Source organism: Antechinus flavipes, chromosome 1 (genome assembly GCF_016432865.1).
Source record: "Antechinus flavipes isolate AdamAnt ecotype Samford, QLD, Australia chromosome 1, AdamAnt_v2, whole genome shotgun sequence".
NCBI classification, from domain to species: Eukaryota; Metazoa; Chordata; class Mammalia; order Dasyuromorphia; family Dasyuridae; genus Antechinus; species Antechinus flavipes.
Window position 1 is genome coordinate 155472608 of NC_067398.1, and position 19316 is coordinate 155491923.

Here is a 19316-nt window from a genome sequence, read left to right on the forward strand (position 1 = left end):
GTCAAAACATATAGCTTGGATTATATGGCCTAAATTGTTTGAAGAAAATTGTTTCCACAAATTAGTTGTGTTATCCTGCCTATGTAAGGTAGGGGAGAAGAGTAGGAGAGGGAGAGGAAGAGGAAAAGAAAGGGACAAGTTTATGATAAAGGTGGTAAGCATATTGACAAAAGTTGTAATAATGTCCTGGTTCTTTGGGATCATTCTGTACTAAAGTCCAAAATAAACCTATGAACCAGACTGGGAAATCTCTCCACATAGCCCATTCTTAAGTCCCTGCTGGGAATCAGCTACAGAAATAAAATCTTCCAAGTGAAAAGTGAAAAAAAAAAATTGCAAACCAGCCTTTCAGAAAAGTGTGGCAGAGACAAAATCCTATACAAATTGGGAAGGATGGCAACCTCAGAACTATAGTAAGATTTAAGAGGTCCTATAGGTTGGGGGAGAAGACCAAGAAGAAAAGAGATAGAAAAAAGAAATGAGAGGAAGAGCGGAAAGAAAGCCCTAATAACTTTGGTGTTTATTGTTGGTTCAGAAGACATTCTTCATTTATTTATTTTTGCTGAGGAATTGGAATTAAGTTACTTGCCCAGAATCACACAGTTAGGAAGTATTTAAGTGTCTAAGGCTGGATTTAATTCAGGACCAGAACTCTATCCACTGTGCCATCTAGCTGTCCCACAAGAAACATATTTAATGCTAGCTCCCAGTAGAATATAAGTTTCTTAAACAAAGAATGGTTTTGGTTTTGTATTCCTAGCTAGCACAGTCCCTGTCACGTAGTAGGTGACTAACAAATGCTTATTGATTGGTTGAATTTGCTCAATATATTGATCAACTAATATATTACAGTGTTTTCTTAGAGGTGTGGCACGCTATATATGAAGAAGTCTAAGATAGAAATCTTTACCATCAAGGAATTCATAAATATAGTTGGAAAAGCAAGACAAATGTACATTATCTTAGTAAGAATGCAAGACAGTATGTGATTGCCATTAAATTATTTTGTTATTAACTATTATATTAAAGATCAAAATCATGGGGGGAAGGCAGACAGTTATGTATGGAAAATTGGCCCCCATTCTTAGTATTATTAAGCCCCCAGTGTATAAAAGAACATCAGATAAGTTTTTGACCTTGATGACTGCAATTTGACATTAGATCTGATCTCTTAGTATGTTTGTGACAGTGTGTAACAATTATTGAGAGAGTCAAGTAGAAAGAAACATACGAGCAAGGGCAAATAGATAGTGGCTTAGTGATTGAGTCCATTCAGAATTGGTGTTGAATATTAGGGACAGAATGTATAGAAGGAAAGACTCCTGAATACAGATCTTCAGAAGTAATGCTTTGTTCAGAATGACAGATAAAATGTCTGTGGATTATCAGAGCCAAGTCTGTGTTGAGAAATATAGAGAGGGAATTAAAGGGCTGGACAAAGACAGGTAGCTTCTTGTTACCTAGGGAATTTATATACCCTCTGTATTGTTCTCCACAGAATAATTTAAAAAATTAAAAATTCTGATCTTGTAATTCAGTTATTTTTCAGTAGTACTCAACTCTTTATGATCCCATTTGGGATTAATTATCTTAGCCTGCCATTTCCTTCTTTAGCTTACTTGACTGTTGAGAAAACTGAGGCAAACAGGATTAAGTGACTTGTCCAGGGTCACACAGATAGTACATGACAAACATATCCATATATATGGTAGAAAAAATTATAACTGAAATTTCAAGTCTGTATTACAAGTTTATGACAAAAATCATAATTTTAAAAGCTGTCTTGCTTTGTTCTCTTCTGTACATTAAAAAAGTACTTCAATGACCTTCCTTTTCGTTTTATCTTTGTTTTGACAAATTTTCTAAGCCTCCATCTCTCTATCACCTCTTCTGGTCAACTGAAAAAAATAAAAAGAAAACCCTTGCAATAAAAATATATATTCAAGCAAAACAAACTCCTACATTCACAGTATCCAAAATTTTACAACTTCAGTACATTAACTCCCTCTCAGAAGGTGGGTCAACCCTTTGGCATCCATCCTGCAGTTGTGTCTTCATTTTTGGAATTGTAATGAACAGGCCCTGGCAAATGTAAATATCTAATTAGCACTCTTCTGAGTCCCCTAAGGAAAAAGAGAGCACTCAGGGGAAAAAAAATTCACAGAACTGGAAGTGAGCATATTTAATGGCAATTGCTTCTGTTTCCATGGTACATGTCAGTCTATGTCATGTTAATACTATAGGAATTCAGGGAAAGGAGTATGAAAGAGTTTGAGAAGTCATGGGGGCGACAGGGCAGCCAGGTGACACAGTGGATAGAAACACTGGCGCTGGAATCAGGAAAACCTGAGTTCAAATTTGGCCTCAGACATTTAGTAGCTGTGTGACCCTTGGCAGGTCACATAATCCTGATTGCCTCAGAGAAAGAGGAGAGGGAGGAGGGAAGAGGGAAGAAGGTAAGTCATAGGGCAACTAAATAGTTTAGTGGATAGAATGCCAGTCTAAGAGTTCAAATTCAAATTCCCGTATTTATTAGCTGTGTGGTCCTGAGCAAGTCACTTAACTCTAACTGCCTCCAAACAAGGAAGGGAGGGATGAGGAAGAGAAAGAGAGACAGAGAGAATGAGAAAGAGACAGAGAAGAGGAAGGACAGAAGGAGGAGGAAAACAAGAAAGAAGGGAGGAAGAGAAAGAAAAGGAGGAAGAAAGGAATAGATCGTATGTCTATTTTTATAATAATATTTTCCTAGAATTATAAAAGTCTGATATCCTAATATCTATAGTTTAGGATTTACTATGATAGGAATATGTGAACCATTGAAGATTTGGAAGGAAGGAAAGAAAGAAGGAGGGAGAAAGGGAAGAAAAGAAAGAAAGAAAGAAAGAAAAGAGGAAGGAACAAAGGAAGGAAAGAAGGAAGCAAGCTAGCTACTTAGCCTTTAGGATGCTTAGAATTTGGATAACTAATGGAAAACTTTCTTACAAAGCAATAATCTTCCATTCCATTCATTGATCATAATTTGTTAAACTATTCCCTGATAGACCCAGGGTCTAACAGACCAGAAGTTCTATAAATAATTTTTGCATCTGAATTTTTTTCCTCTGTCTCTGAGCTAGTTGGGGTGTTACTGAGTCTAAGGATATGCACAGTTTAGTGACTTTTGGAGTATTGTTCCAAAACATTTTCCAGAATGCTTGGGCTCATTTCTACTCTACTAATAGCCTTTCCAACAACTGTCATTTTCTTCACTTGTCATCTTTGACAACCTGATAGGTATGAATGAGAACTTTGGTTAGTTTTTCAGTCAGCTCTAAAGCCCCTTAAATGTACTGTTATTCAGCTCATAGTTCATTTCATTTATAAGGATACCCTAACAGACTTTGTCAGATGCCCTTTTAAAGTTGAGTTGTAGTGACACCTTCTTGATCTACCTGTCAGAAAAAGGAAATGATAATAATTTAAGATGACATGTGCATTGTGAACGAATACTAGTTTTTAATATTTATCCTTCTTCCCTAATAATTAATAAATTATTTGTTAACCTGTTTTGGAATTTTTTTATCAAATAATATTAAGATCAATCTTTAATTTTAAAGTTCCCCCTTTAAAAAAACAGGATACTATTAGCCTGTCTCCAGTATTTCAACATTGCACCAGCCTCCATGATTTCTCAAAAATTCCCAGAATCAAAATGTTGATTCCCTAGTCACATCTGTGAGGTTTGGGGGTTTTTCTTCTTTTATTCAATAGCCTGGAATTTAATTCACATGGTCCTTAATACTTGAACTCATCTAAGTGACTACAGTTACTACTCCTCTCTTTTTGCTATTTTGAGATTCATTTCCTTCTTTATATTTGTTGTGCTCTCTCTCATTCAAGGTCTGTTCTTTTTAGTGGAGAATTCAGATGCAAAATAGGAGTTGAGTAGTTTTTCAGTGTCTTTGTTCTCTTTAACTAGTACACCATCTTCTTCAATAATTTTCTTCCTTTCTTCTTTATCTTCTTGTTCTACACATAGCTTAAAATTTTTTTTCATTAAAACTCTTTTTACCATTAAAAAGAAGTCTTCATGACATTGCTCCAGAATATTTGAGCCCCTTTTTTTGTATTCCTGTATTTGTGCTTGCTCATTTGTGCCACTTGATATATTTTGTGTACATTCTTTTAAAATATCAATTTATAAGATAGCTCCCATTGTAGTAACATGATTTTTTTGGAAAGTTTTTTTATTTTCCTTTTAAATAGGAATATTTATATTTTACAGTCAAAAATTTTAGAATTCCCTATATCTCTTCAGAGATATTCCCTTTTGTACTCTCTTATTCAGGAAATCATATTTTTATAATAATATATTTTTTTATTTTTATTTAATAATTACTTTATATTGACAGAATCCATGCCAGGGTAATTTTTTTACAACATTATCTCTTGCACTCATTTCTGTTCCGATTTTTCCCCTCTCCTAGATGGCAAGCAGTCCTATATATGTTGGATATGTTGCAGTATATCCTAGATACAATATATGTTTGCAGAACCGAACAGTTCTCTTGTTGCACGGGGAGAATTGGATTCAGAAGATAAAAATAACCCGGGAAGAAAAACAAAAATGCAGATAGTTCACCTTCGTTTCCCAGTGTTCTTTCTTTGGGTGTAGCTGCTTCTGTCCGTCATTTATCAATTGAAACTCAGTTAGGTCTCTTTGTCAAAGAAATCCATTTCCATCAAAATATGTCCTCATACAATATCATTGTCGAAGTGTATAATGATCTCCTGGTTTTGCTCATTTCACTTAGCATCAGTTCATGTAAGTCTCGCCAGTCCTCTCTGTATTCATCCTGCTGGTCCTTTCTTACAGAACAATAATATTCCATAACATTCATATACCACAATTTACCCAGCCATTCTCCAATTGATGGGCATCCATTCATTTTCCAGTTTCTAGCCACTACAAACAGGGCTGCCACAAACATTTTGGCACATACAGGTCCCTTTCCCTTCTTTACTATTTCTTTGGGATATAAGCCCAATAGAAACACTGCTGGATCAAAGGGTATATGTACAGATTGATAACTTTTTGGGCATAATTCCAGATTGCTCTCCAGAATGGTTGGATTCGTTCACAACTCCACCAACAATGCATTAGTGTCCCAGTTCATAATAATATTTTCTTAGAATTTTAAAAGTCTGGTATGCTAACAAATGTAGTTTAAGACTTGATATGGTATTGTATCTAGGATATACTGCAACATATTTAACATATATAGGACTGCTTATTGTCTGGGGAAGGAGGTAGAGGGAGGGAGGGGAAAAATCGGAACAGAAGTGAGTGCAAGGGATAATGTTGTAAAAAATTACCCTGGCATGGGTTCTGTCAATAAAAAGTTATTATAAAATAAATAAAAAAGACTTGATATGGAAGGAATATGTGAATCATTGAAGGTTCTATTCAATGGGAATTCAATACAATTCAATTTCATTTTTCAGTCATGTCTGACTTCATGCATGATCCCGTGGACTAGACAGCTTATGTGGTTTTGTGGGCAAAGATACTGGAGTGATTCACCAATTCCTTCTCCAGTGGATTAAGGAAAAAAAAGTTAAATACCTTGGCCAAGGTCACACAACTAATGAGTATCTGGAGTCAAATTTGAACTCGGGTTTTCCTGACTTCAGGCCCAGCATTGTGTCCACAATTCTCAATCTCTTGTTACTTAACAATTTAATACAAGAATGTCACACTTCCATCTCCCCATTCCCCACAAAAAAGAATGGCTCAAACCTTCTGGAATAGCATCAGAAAGAATTAACTTCTAATTGAACTAAGGAAGGGAACCATTGAAGGTTGTCACACAGTGGAGTGACTTAGCAAGTGTATAGCTATGTGAGGAATCTGTTACTCTGTAAAAGCCACTTTATGTTATCAAGCCTTAGTTTTCTCATTAAAATGGGCTTAATAATAGCACTTACCTGATAGATTTATTGTGAAGATCAAATAAAAGAATATGTGTTAAATGCTTTGCACAACCTAAATGCTATGCAAATATAATTTGTTATAATCATTTGCACTTTCATCAGTGGGAAGAACTCTGGATATGAGAATTTCCTCAGCTAGGGCAGATTTCAGCCTGGCTAGAATTTAATAGATTAAATTCCAGGGAATTATTTGATGCTTGTTAAGGTCAACTAACTTGCCCAGAGAGTAAGCACCAGTTATTTAGCTGAACCTATGTTTTCCCTGACTCCAAGCTTAGCATTTTCTTTGCCACATCACATTGTCTTTCATATTGAAAATAAGGTTCACCTAAAAGTGATTGGCATAAATCAAAACTAAATTAAATGAGACCAGCTAGGAGAGTTTTGTCATTACAAAAAAGTCAGGTATTGAGCTGATATGGTCCTAGTACCAGGCTGGCGGTAGTGAAAAAGAGACATTTTGGTAGAAAAGAATGATGGGACTTGAGACAAGCTGAATATGGTAGATGGAAGGAAAACAGCACTTAAAAGACAATTAAAAGACTATGCTCAAAAAGTTATCAAACTGTGCATACCCTTTGATCCAGCAGTGTTACTACTGGGCTTATACCCCAAAGAGATACTAAAGAAGGGAAAGGGACCTGTATGTGCCAAAATGTTTGTGGCAGCCCTGTTTGTAGTGGCTAGAAGCTGGAAAATGAATGGATGCCCATCCATTGGAGAATGGCTGGGTAAATTGTGGTATATGAATGTTATGGAATATTATTGCTCTGTAAGGAATGACCAGCAGGATGAATACAGAGAGGCTTGGAGAGACCTACATGGACTGATGCTAAGTGAGATGAGCAGAACCAGGAGATCATTATACACTTCGACAACGATATTGTATGAGGATGTATTCTGATGGAAGTGGGTTTCTTCGATAAAGAGAAGATGTAACTCAGTTCCAATTGATCAATGATGAACAGAAGCAGCTACACCCAGTGAAGGAACACTGGGAAATGAGTGTAAACTGTTTGCATTTTTGTTTTTCTTCCTGGGTTATTTATACCTTCTGAATCCAATTCTCCCTGTGCAACAAGAGAACTGTTCAGTTCTGCACAATATATTGTATCTAGGATATACTGTAATCTATTTAACATGTAAAGGACTACTTGCCATCTGGGGGAGGGGGTGGATGGAGGAAGGGGAAAAATCAGAACAGAAGAGAGTGCAGGGCATGCTGTAAAAACTTACCCTGGCACGGGTTCTGTCAATAAAAAGTTATTTAAAAAAACAAAACAAACAAAAAAGACAGTTCCAAGGCTTTGTGGGGCAGTTGGGTAGTGCCATGTATAGAATGTCTGGAGTCAGTAAGACTGATGTTTCTGAATTGAATGCTGCCTCAAACTAGTTGTGTGATCCTGGGCAAATCACTTACTTCATCCTGTTTGACTCAGTTTCCTTACCTATCACACGAGATAGAGAAGGAAATGGCAAACCACCCTACTATCTTTGCGAACAAAACTCCAGATGGAATCACAAGGAATAAGTCATGACTGAAATGACTAACAAATTCTATAGGTTTCCTGCTTTGTCTTTGTGTGGGAAGTTTGAATAACAAGGCTTTGAACCTGTTTCTTTTTTTTTTTTCTTCAGTAGTATTTTATTTTTTCAAATACATACAAAGATAGTTTTCAACATTTTAGTAAGACTTTGTGTTCCAAATTTTTCTCCCTTCTTCCCTTACCTTCTCCCTCTCCAAGACAGCAAATAATCTGATATAGGTTAAATATGTGTAATCTTTTTAACATACTTTTGAGCCTATTTCTTTTAACTCATTTTAGTCATAATTACATTTTGTACTTCAACAAAGATTTATTGAAAATTGGCTTATGTAAGACACTGTGATGAGGGTCTTCATATTTTAATGTGCATATTATATATTATCTGTGCATATTTATATTAAATTTGTTTTGTTTATTTTCTTTATTGTAAGGTGCTCAAGGGCAGTGAATGACCTTTTGTTTTTTCCTATGTATTTCTCGTGTGATGAGTGAATACCTCTTTGACTAAGTGGTACCTTTCAAAATTAAAAAGGCCTACTTAAATGAAAGTAACTATAATTTAGTGTGACAGTAGAGGTAGTTTAAATTCATCATTTTTTCTGGATCATCCTAAATTTTCGAAATAGCTTAGAAAAATATCACTATTTGGAGAAGCCAGGCTTCTTAGTTCCAGAATTCAAAAATCAGAAATTGTAGGGGGAAGGAGATGGTCACATCTAATTTTAAAATCTGTTTTTATAAGAAAAGTTTAAAAGAAACATTTTATATGTGATTCTTCACTTGTCACTGTGCTGATTTCTTAATCAAGTACTCATAAAAGAATGATGAGTACTTTTGTCTTTTTTCTAATCCTAACCCTGTTGGTCATTCAGTCACCAGATATTAAACACCTAATGTGTGCTAGGCATTGGGGATACATGAATGACACTGTCCCTCTCTTTGTGAAGCTTATTCTATAAGAGAAGATGACAAACATGTTAAAATATATGCAAAATATGTATACTCAGCTGTGTGAGTTTGGGGAAGTCTCATAACTGCAATCAGCCTCAGTTTCCTCATCCACAAAATGGGAATGATAATAACATCTGCTTGTTGTGAAGATCAAATGAGGTAATTTTTGTAGTATCAACTTTAAATCACTGTAAATTTTTGTCATTAAGCTATCAAAGACTGAAAACTTGACTAGAAACTTTTGTAGATAAAATAACAACAAGGTAATTACAGGGGAAGCCACTAGCAACAATTCCCTCTTGCAGATCAGGCACTACTTTTTAAAATACTAATTTAAAATGTATCATCTATTTGGCATTTAACATGTCAAGGAACCTTCATTTTACTATGACTTCATTTGATGGGGTCTCGTTCTCTTTTTAGGTGACTGAGCTGGAGTGTGTGAGCAGCCAAGCAAATGCAGTTCATACACACAAGGCCGAGTTAAATCAAACAATACAGGAACTGGAGGAAACACTGAAGAAGAAGGAGGAGGTATTTGCTAATGTTCACTCACCAGCATAATCTCATTAAGAAGCATGTAAAATGCAGACAGGTTATTTAGTGTGTCTCACTTTGAAATGTAAACATGCTGCTGTGGAACATAAGGTTTCTTTAGCATAATGTTTCTTTTTCACTTAAATAACTGAACTTGCTGTCATATTCTGTGATCTTATGTCTGTCAGTCTGTATATAGAATATATATATATATATATATATATATATATATATATAAAACATATTCTATCATGAGGCTGTCGACATTCTAAAAATCTGTCCATTACATCTACTTTAAGAGTGTCCATAGGAACAAAGGAAATAATTAGAATAAAGACAGTCAAGAGGCTAAAGCATTCTCAGAGGATATTGATCATTGCCAGCCACAAGGTTCCATCATTCCTGAAGAAAGAACCATCATCAGAAGATTGGAAGCACCCTCAGGAGGTCAGCAAGACCAGCATCCTGGCTTTTATGCTATCCAAGGCAGAGGACAGCCCCCTTTTGTTATTAAAGATCACACCACATTAGAAATATATTTATGTGTGAGGAGGGACTTTCCCTAAATGTCAGCATCAGCGCAAAGATGAAATTCAGTTTTCTTAGGCTTGGTGTGGTATTTTCAGGATACAATAAGGTTATTCCTTTCCCTGATAAGGGTTAAACATGATTAAAGACACGCAATATTTTACCTTTCCTAGGAAATAGAAAAATTGAAACAAGAAATTGATAATGCCAGAGAGCTACAGGAACAAAGAGACTCGTTGACTCAGAAACTACAGGTGAGATGTTTTACAAATATTTTCTGTTTATTATAATATCATGTATTAAATGTAATTTTGTTTTCCAGAACTTCATTTTCCAGGTTTTCCATCATTTACTTTTTCCTAGGCCAATAGCTGGTACAATGGATAAAACTCTGAGCCTAAAGTCAGGAAAAACTGAGTTCAAATATAGCCTCAGGTATTTCCTAGCTGTGTGACCCTAGACAGGTCACTTAATCCTGTTTGCCTTAATTTCCTCGTCTGTAAAATGAGCTGGACACGGAAATGGCAAACTGCTGCAGTAATCTTTGCCAAGAAAGCCCCAAATGGGGTCACAAAGAGTTGGACATGACTAAAATGACTGAAAAAGTTCTGTAGGCTTCATGCTTTGGGGACTTTTTGTTATTTTTTCAGAGTTTGCATGGTGATTTCATTAAGATAGTTTGTATCTTTCATAATCAGCTCTAGATAGACTATATATATCTATTTACTCTCTAAACATGGTTACAAATACTAATTATTTTCAGTAAGTTCTTTTAAATGTTTTGTGATAAGTGAGGATGTCGTTTGAATCTATATTTTTTATTTCTAACAAAAATTTTATACAACTAAAAAGCCATAAGTAATATATTAATTTATATTCACAACTAAGTTTTGAGGATCCTGATTTTATAGAAAACTACTTAAACTAATTTTGCTGAGCTTGGAAATTGTTTATTTATGGCTTCACATTGAGATAATTTACACTGAATCATGCCATTTATAATAAGGGAAGGTAGAATGATTTCAAGGAGACAGTACTGGACTGTGAATTAAGATCTAGCCCTGGTGGTAACAAGCTGTGTGACCTTGAGGTAAGTTGACTACTTGTATTGATGTCCTCATCTGTCAAACTAGAGTCATAAAGAATGTATTACTTAGAGTTTGTGTGGAGATAACAGTATAGACTTATTATGAGAATCAGATGAGATCAGGTATGTAAAAAGCTTTATATGTAATCAGATTTTGTTATGCCTTTGTAGAGAAACATTCTCTTTTCCTGGTTTTAATTTGAATTTTTAAAAATAAATTAGTATTAATGGGAAAATGGGCCTCCTAATGTTTGATATTTGTTGCCTCTTCCCAAACCCTGCTATTGGATACTATATTCTTTTTTGGTTGGTATGTAATTACAGTCCTCCAGGGGCAGGAGAATGTACTCCTCACATTCTCATCTTCCGCCCTAAATACTAAACTGATCATGGCCAATCACCTGAGAACTGTGGATTAGTAGCATATTGGTGTTTAGATTAAGGAACAAAAGAAAGTTTGAACGGAGAGGTGAGATTTGAAGAATCTGGAGGGAGCCAAAGTTTGGAACAGTTGTTAACAGATGAGGGAGGGCCTAGAACTTGGGGGTACCTTAAGAAGATAGCTTAGTAGGAGAGCTACTCAACTAGGGAAATGGGTGGCTGGAAAGAATAACGTGACATGGTGTAACTTACTGCTACCTTACTTCTCACCCTCCACATTTTTATTGCCTTTCTACTACATTGAACTATCTCCTATATGAGAGGGGGGGGGGGAGAGGGAGAAAGAGAGGAAGGAAGAGGAGAAAAGTATCGAGAGGAGAGACAGAGAGAGAGGGAAGGAAGGAAAGAGAGATAGAGGCATGGAGAGAAAAAAAGAAGAAACAGGGAGAGAGGAGGAAAAGAGGTACAGTGGGGAGGAAGGGGTGGAGAAACATTTATTAAGCATTTACTTTGTGGAGATACAAATAAAAGCAAACAAAACAATCCCTTCTCTCAAAGAGCTTACATTCTAATAAGGAGAAAATGTTATATAAAGAGGTTCTGGAAAGTTAGGAGGAGAAGGGAAGGGTGCCCAAGCATAGGAGCTTATCAAGAAGACTACAAGAAATATTAATTCCTGGCTGGGGAAGGCACAGAGGCTCACCTTGTCAGTCAAAGAAGTGGAAGTGAAATTTCTCGTGGAGATTGAGAACGGGCCTCGGCCAGGAGGCTACAGGAAGTGGTGATCAAAAATGATGGCCACTATTTAATTGTTTTGAACTTCTTCTGGTTCTTTAATCTACATAGCACCTATTTACAACTATCATAGAGTCATGGATCAGGAAGGGACCAGGAGAATTTATCCAGTATAAAACTACATCACACAGTTTTCAGGCCTCACCACACTTGAGCTGTCTGTCAGTGTTGAGAATCTCTCCTGTGTTGGTTAATTTGTTGGATGGCACAAGTATTCATACTGTATCAGCTCTGAAGGGAAAATATAGTAGGTTTTTAAAAACAGATTTTCATTAAAGCCATCAATCACTTTTCAATTTTAAAAAAGAAACCCTCATAAATAAATAACCATACTATAAAAAGTTAAGCAACACCATCTAATAGAGCAATTGTAACTGACAGATCAAATAACCTTCCACTTATATTTTAATTTGGTGGGTTTTGCCTTTTGAAGTCATCTCATGTCATCTCTAACATATTTGATCACTTGTTTTGCAGTCATTAAATTTAACACTTAGAAAGTGGAATTATGATTATAGATTCAGACTTTTTTTTTGCTCTCTATATAGATCAACTTCAATATATATTTACCTGGAACCTCTTTGTAGTGGGAGAGACAAATTTCAGAGGCCACAAGGAGTTCTAAGAGAGTAGATCTTAGGAAGACTGACTTACTGAGCAAAATTTCAGTTTAATTTGAGTGAATTGGTCAGCTTTTCCTTGGCCCCACCATAACAGCATCATCTTAATTAAAGTTTCCACCATCATACCCACCATAGTTTATACTTTTAGAGTATATGCTCTAAAATAAAAGTAATTGGTTTATTATTGGTCCCAAAGATTAAATTTTTCTACTAATCCTCCTGGTATTACAATATAGAATTCATTATCTTTTCTTCTCAAACCCTCTCCAATATTTAATTCCCCCATTTCTTTTGATATTGATGCTTTACCATCCTTTCAGTTAGTTGTCCAGTATACAAGCTTGAAACCATCCTCAACTCTTCTCTCTTTCTTATTCTAACCTCCTACATCTAATTAGTTGCCAACCCCAGACATCTCTTCCCTGGCATCCTCTCCCTTTTTTAGAATAAGTTTTTAACAATATCTTTTGTTACTTATTTGATCATAGTTATTCTTGGTATCATTCCCCTCCCAAAGAGCCATTCCATATGACAAATTGTATTTTTTAAGAGGAAAAATTCAATACAATTGATTGATATATCCAAAAAGTCTGAAAATGCATACCATGAACTTTCTACTTCCATGAAGGGATGGAATTCAACTGTCTTCTCATAAATCTTCATCTGAGTCATGCTTAATTTTTATAATTATGTTATATTCACTCTTGATTTTTTGGTGTATGGTTTTTCTTTCTAGTCATATTATAGTTGTGCATTTTGTCTTCTTGATCCTGCTTATTTCACTCTGTATCAATTAATGTAAATCTTCCCATGCTTCTCTGCATGGATTATTTGGCATTTAACATGTCAAGGAACCTTCATTTTACTATAACTTCATTTGATGGGGTCTGATCTTTCTTACAATATGGTAATATTAGATTTCATTTATATAGCATAATTTGTTTAGCCATTCTCTAATTGATAGACTTCTACTTTGCTTCCAGTTCTTTGCTATCACAAAAAAAAATGCTTCTCATGTATATGGGTACACACACACACACACACACACACACACACACTCACACTCACACTCACACTCACACTCTCTTTATCATTAGCTTCCATGGGATGTAAGCCCAGTAATAGAGTCTCTGAGAAGTGGTACCCAAGTGCCTTTCAGCATCATTGTCATGATTGTCGGTATGATTGACATGATGATGATGACGATGATGGCGGCAACATCAGCTAACATTCATATTAACACTTTAAAGCTTATAAATACTCTTTATATTTGAATCTCACAATAATCCTGTTAGTCACTAAGTTTACATTAAACTACTTTATACCCAGACACTGTCTTAAAACACATTTTACAGATATATAAAACAGGTTGAGAGAAAGTTATAACTTGTCCAGGGTTACTTGGGTAGTAAGAATCTAAGGCAAGATTTGAAATCAGGTTTTCAGACTCTAAGCATTTTATTTTCTGCACTATCCAGCTGCTTTATGTAAACATAAAGAGTTGCAGGAGTAGAGAAAGAAGGACTAGGATCTAAACTATGGCAAAAAGAAACTTGTAGCATTAACAACCAGGAAGAAATAAGAGTGAGAGAGAAGAACTTTTTTTTAAAGGTGCCTCAGGTGGAGAATGGGAAAGCCAAAGGAAGCAATTGGTTACCAGTACCAATCCTTAGCTTCAGCTGCTTGAATGCCTTGGAAGCATTTTCTTTCTGTCTAAAACTGTTCTCTGGAATGCATTTTTTTTTTTAAGGAAACTACTTAGGGATGATGTTGCTTCTTGAGGCTGCTGCCAAACATATAATTATGGGTTCTACCTGACTGCTCCTTGCCTTGAAAGAATGCATGGGTTTGCCCAGATTGACAAGAGAAGCAAGAGTTTTTCAGTTTTTTAGGAAGTCTTCAGAGAACAAACTGGGTAGTGTCCTTTCTTATTTACAAATAGAGTTATACAGAGTCTCTTTTTTTCTGTTTGGAACCTTCTTCCTTCTGCTTTCTTGCTTGTGCAGGCAGGCAAGCCAGCAGGATTCTTGGTCATGAGTAGAAGTTTGTCATTTGATGATAGTATGTCTGTCTTACCCCAAGTTCAGAAACATGATGAGTTTGGCTTGTAAACTTATAAATATTGTACTGGTTTCAAATTCTTTTCTCCCTTTCCTATCGTCTTACAGACTATTCTAGTGAAAGAGATTAAAAAACCATCTGGTAAACTCCTAATTATGAATACTTGAAGAACAAATGGATATTCATTGAATTCATATGTATTTTATTCCAGCTGCTTTGTCTCTTCCTTTCATTTCCCTAGACCTTTAGTTGCTGATTGTAGAGATCCCTTGAAATTGTTTTCATTGATATTTCAAGACCTTAGGACTCTCAAGAAAGTAATTTAAAATTGTAATTAAATCTCAAATATTTTCATAGGTTTTTTTCCCCACAGACCAATATGAAAAGACAATCCACCAAAGGATGCACAACCTAGCATGGATTTGCTGCTTTGTTTTGATAACAAATAAGACTATGGGAGAACATGATCTCAATTACAAAACTCATTAGGTCACATTTCTTTAGGTTCAAGTGATTTCATGACTGCATGCTTTTCTCATGAGTGTGTTTTTTCCTAATCCTTTGTGGATAAAATTTCTAATTTCTTAGATCAAATAAATTTATTTAGATCAAGAATTCTGAATTTTCTGCCCTTGGGCTCTTGGGCAATATGGTGAAATTTATAGAATCCTCAGAATAATGTTTATAAATACATAAAATATATAAAATATAAGATCACAGAGGAAACCAAAGGTCAAAGGTTAGCAAAAATAAAGATTTAACTTTTTTTTCCCATTCAAATTCATGGATGCCTTCAACATTACCCATGGACCACAGGATAGAGGTTACACTAGATCAGGAGTCCTCAAACTTTTAAAATAGGGGTCCAGTTCACTGTCCCTCAGACTGTTGGAGGGCCGGACTATAGTAAAACAAAAACTTTGTTTTGTGGGCCTTTACATAAAGAAACTTCATAGCCCTGGGTGAGTGGGATAAACATCCTCACAGCTGCCACATCTGGCCCGCAGGCCCTAGTTTGAGGTCCCCTGCACTAGATCTTTTTTAGTCTTTGTGAGTTGTTCTTTTCCATGTGTACTTAATCCTTAAATAGATGGATATCTGTATGCTTTTATATCGTTTTACATTTACATGTGTAATTTTTTAAGATAGGGAGGTAACTTTGTTCTCATTTAGTATAAAAATGAGCTTTCTCATTTTTAATTTTCATTGATAGTTCCATGTGCACTTATGAGCCTATTAATTAGGATTATGCTATCCCTTAGTCTTATTTGTTATCAAAATAAAGCCTCTCCTGTATATCAGGTTGGGTACTTTGCTTTTAATATTGGCCTATGGGGATGAAATAAAACACATGAAAAATATTTAAGAATTGGTTACAATTTCTAAATACTTTCTTGACAATTCTAGAATTGTTTCTGTTTTTAAAAGAAGAGATGTTTTTAACCTCTTCACGTAAGATTTTCCCTTTGATCAGAACCAATTTCAGCTTTCTGAACAAATGGGTTATCAAGATCTTTTGCTTCCTTTTTGCCATAGTTTGATCCCCTAGTTTGTATTCATATTTATTAAAGATGCTTTTCATAAGCAATCACGGAAATTTGGGCAGGACACGGGATAGCATTGTATGATAATTTTCAAACTCCTCATTTTCTTGGAGCCAAGCCAAGGCAGTGAAGAAGCCTCCTTTTGTTTCTAAACAAGCAAAAGTTTCGAGTGTGGGTGGGCATGTTCACTTTTGCCATATATTGTTTAGCCAAGAGGCTGCTCTGAGTGTGGAGACAAAATGAAAACTGGAATTCTTGATCAGAACGTAGACATCTACCAGTGACTCAGTTTAGTGGAGATCATCTTAGAACCATCAGTTAAGTCCAGATTGCCCAAAAGATTATTGTATTCAACACAATTGATTTGTGATTTTGGAGAGGAGGAGAGTTGGGGAGGTTGGTCCTAATAGGCCCCTGAGTTTTAAAGGTTTGTATTGATAGTAGGTAAGTAGCTTAGTGGATTGACTACTGAACTTGAAATCAGGAAGACCTGAATTTAAATATTTACATATGACCTCAGTTACTTGTTGGCTGTGTGACTATTTGCCTCAGTTTCCTCATCTGTAAAATGGGGATAGAGTTCTGGGTCTGGAGTCAAGAAGACTCATCATCCTGAGTTCAAATCTGGCCTCAAACACTTATCAGCTATATGACCGTGGGCAAGTCACTTAACCCCGTTTGCCTCAGTTTCTTCATCTATAAAATGAGCTGGAGAAGAAAATGGTAAACCACTCCAATATCAAATGGGGTTACAAAGAGCCAGACACAATTGAATAACAATGGGGATAATAATAGCACCTGCTTCTCATGGTTGTTGTAAGGCTCAAATGAATTATTTGTAAAGTGCTTTGCAAACCTCAAAGGGCTATATTAATAGTAGCTGTTGTTAGTATTATTATCGTCATCTGATGGTGATAATGATTCTGGCAAACTAGAATTAGAAGTACAAACTAAATTTAAAAACTCCCCATTCCTGTCCCTACCTAAGCTAGACGTGTCAGAATTCATCTCAATCCATTTGATATGCAGGAATATAAAAGAAGTCCCCTCACAAAAAGAAGAAGTCTCAATCTCCCCCCCCCATTTCATCCTAATTTATGATCTATCCTGTAAATGACATCTTCCCTTTTCCTCTTTAAAAAAAAGCAAAAGGTTTTGTGTGCTAACAACAAAACTTAAAAAGAAGTAAAATAAAATTCTGCGTTTTTATGAAACTTTATGAAACTCATTAACAGTAGTCTAGCAGTGTAAAGGGTAGAAAGTAATCATTCCCTCATAATTGGCCCTCACCCTTGTGATTGGAACCCTTTTTTTCCAATCTTTAATTTGGGGAGGACTTTATCTTTAATCAGCACCTTTAGTGTTACCCTTTGGGGAATGAGCTTAGTAAACTTGCTACATAGACAAGAACAATTGTCTGAAGCTTCACCCTACTAGATACAACCTCTACCAAGCTGGGGGCCTCATTCTACATCCCAAAGAGTCCAATTTCTCTTGATCTTCTCTTTGTTGGAGAAACCATAAAAAGAGATCATCAATAACATTTCTTTTTCTGTCTAGTTTTGAGCTCCCAGAGAGGGAAAATCCTAGAGATTAAAAAGTCAGTAGGTATCTATCTGTCTATTTCTCTCCTTTCCTATAATTTCCTTCTTGGTCACCTTTCAGCAATGAAACAACCAATGGACCAACAAAGCAAGTGTTAACCACAGTTTTATTTTTATACCAGCTTTTAGAGACTGGGTGTCCAGAAGCATAAAATAAACTTTAAAGAAACAGAAATAATTTTTGGAACAAATGCATGCTTTCCTGGGGAGGAAGAAGAGAGAGGGCATTGGAGTCATTTCAGATTTTGCCTCTGGCAAGTTCGATTAAAAAAAAAAAAAGTCCAGTAAAATAAGCAGCACAAATGCTCCTCTTGGTCCCCCAAAATCCATGCTAGCCTGATTATTGTGACTGCTCCCCCTTCCATGAGAATTATTCTCTGCCACTTCTGCTAGTCACAGCCTCTCCATACTCTGCCTTGAAACTATTGGGGGACCCTCAGCTCTTCCTCTCTTATCAAAGTCCCCCTTACCCTGAGAGATGGCAGTATGTGATGGATGGTAGCAGTGGCCATGGTACTACAAGGACTTATAGTGGAACAGGAGGTCTGGTCCCCTTTCTCATGTCCTCTCCTCTTTCTCTTCCCTTAGGAATGGGAGAGGCTAGATCATCTACTCTTGGGGATTAATCAATAAGTACTAGGTACCAGTTAAAGCTGTGTTTCAAATTGTCCAGTTACCAAAAGCACATAGTTAAAAATTTACTTGATTTCTTTAGCACCTTCAGCTTTGTGTGCATTTTTCAGCAGAACTGCCTTTATTTTCCCAGCATCATTTTTCCCTTTACTTTACTTTTGGTGCCATTTGGGGGCTAGCTTCTGGCTTTGGAGAGGTAGGTAAGGAGGGAGATATGGCCTGTCTTGTTGGTGCTTCATTCTTAACTTTGTGTTGTCTCCCTAAGCATCTCCTTCAGCCTTTCCTAGACATAGTGGCAGCAATGGTGAGTTGTTCTCTTCTCGTCTTCATGCTTTATATTCAATCCAACCATAGCTAAACTTTTTATTTGCATGCTATGCATAGTATGTATGTATTTTTGATAGGAAGAAAAAGAATAATAGATGTATACCAAGTGTACAGTGAATAAAGCACCAAACCTAAAGTCATTAAGACTCATTTTCCTGAATTCAAATCCAGCCTAAGATAGTTCCTAACTTCACCTTATTTGTCTCTGTTTCTTTATCTGTAAAACAAGCTGAAAAAGGAAATGACAAACTATTCCCAGTATTTTTGCTGAGAAAAACCCAAATGGGATCACAAAGAACCGGACATAACTGAAACAGCTCAACAATGACAGCAATCAAGAGAATTCTTTTATCATTTAAATCTCTGGTTTCAGCCTTCTAATTCAGCACTTTCCCCAGATTTACTACTCTCTCTTTCTCTCTCTCTCTTTGGGGGGGGGTTGTTTTTGTTTTTTGCTTATCTTCATATGAAATTCCTATCAGGCAGTTCAAATGTTGTCAAAAAGACAGACTAAAAACCTGGATAAACCAGAGACGATAGTTAGTCCCTTGAATAATTGAGTTGGCTGTTTTCTGTTCACCCACACATCTTGTATAACAGTAATATATATACCCAGAAGAAGATAATTTATTTTCCTTATATGGATGTGCCTCTGGCTTACTAGGCTGGTAGAAGAAATTTTTTACCATAAAACCTAGCATCCATCCTGTTATAAATGCTTTCCT

The 19316-nt window shown here is 35.9% G+C and overlaps 1 protein-coding gene across 2 annotated transcripts in view; it reads left to right on the forward strand.

The window, feature by feature from the left end:
- Positions 1–19316, forward strand: part of HOMER1 (homer scaffold protein 1) — a 163835-nt gene that overhangs the window by 132155 nt on the left and 12364 nt on the right. For both annotated transcript variants that reach the window (XM_051991805.1, XM_051991806.1), the window contains 2 exons: positions 8895–9005; positions 9710–9790. In XM_051991805.1, coding sequence (XP_051847765.1) covers positions 8895–9005; positions 9710–9790 — 192 coding nt within the window. The remainder of the gene's footprint in view (positions 1–8894; positions 9006–9709; positions 9791–19316) is intronic.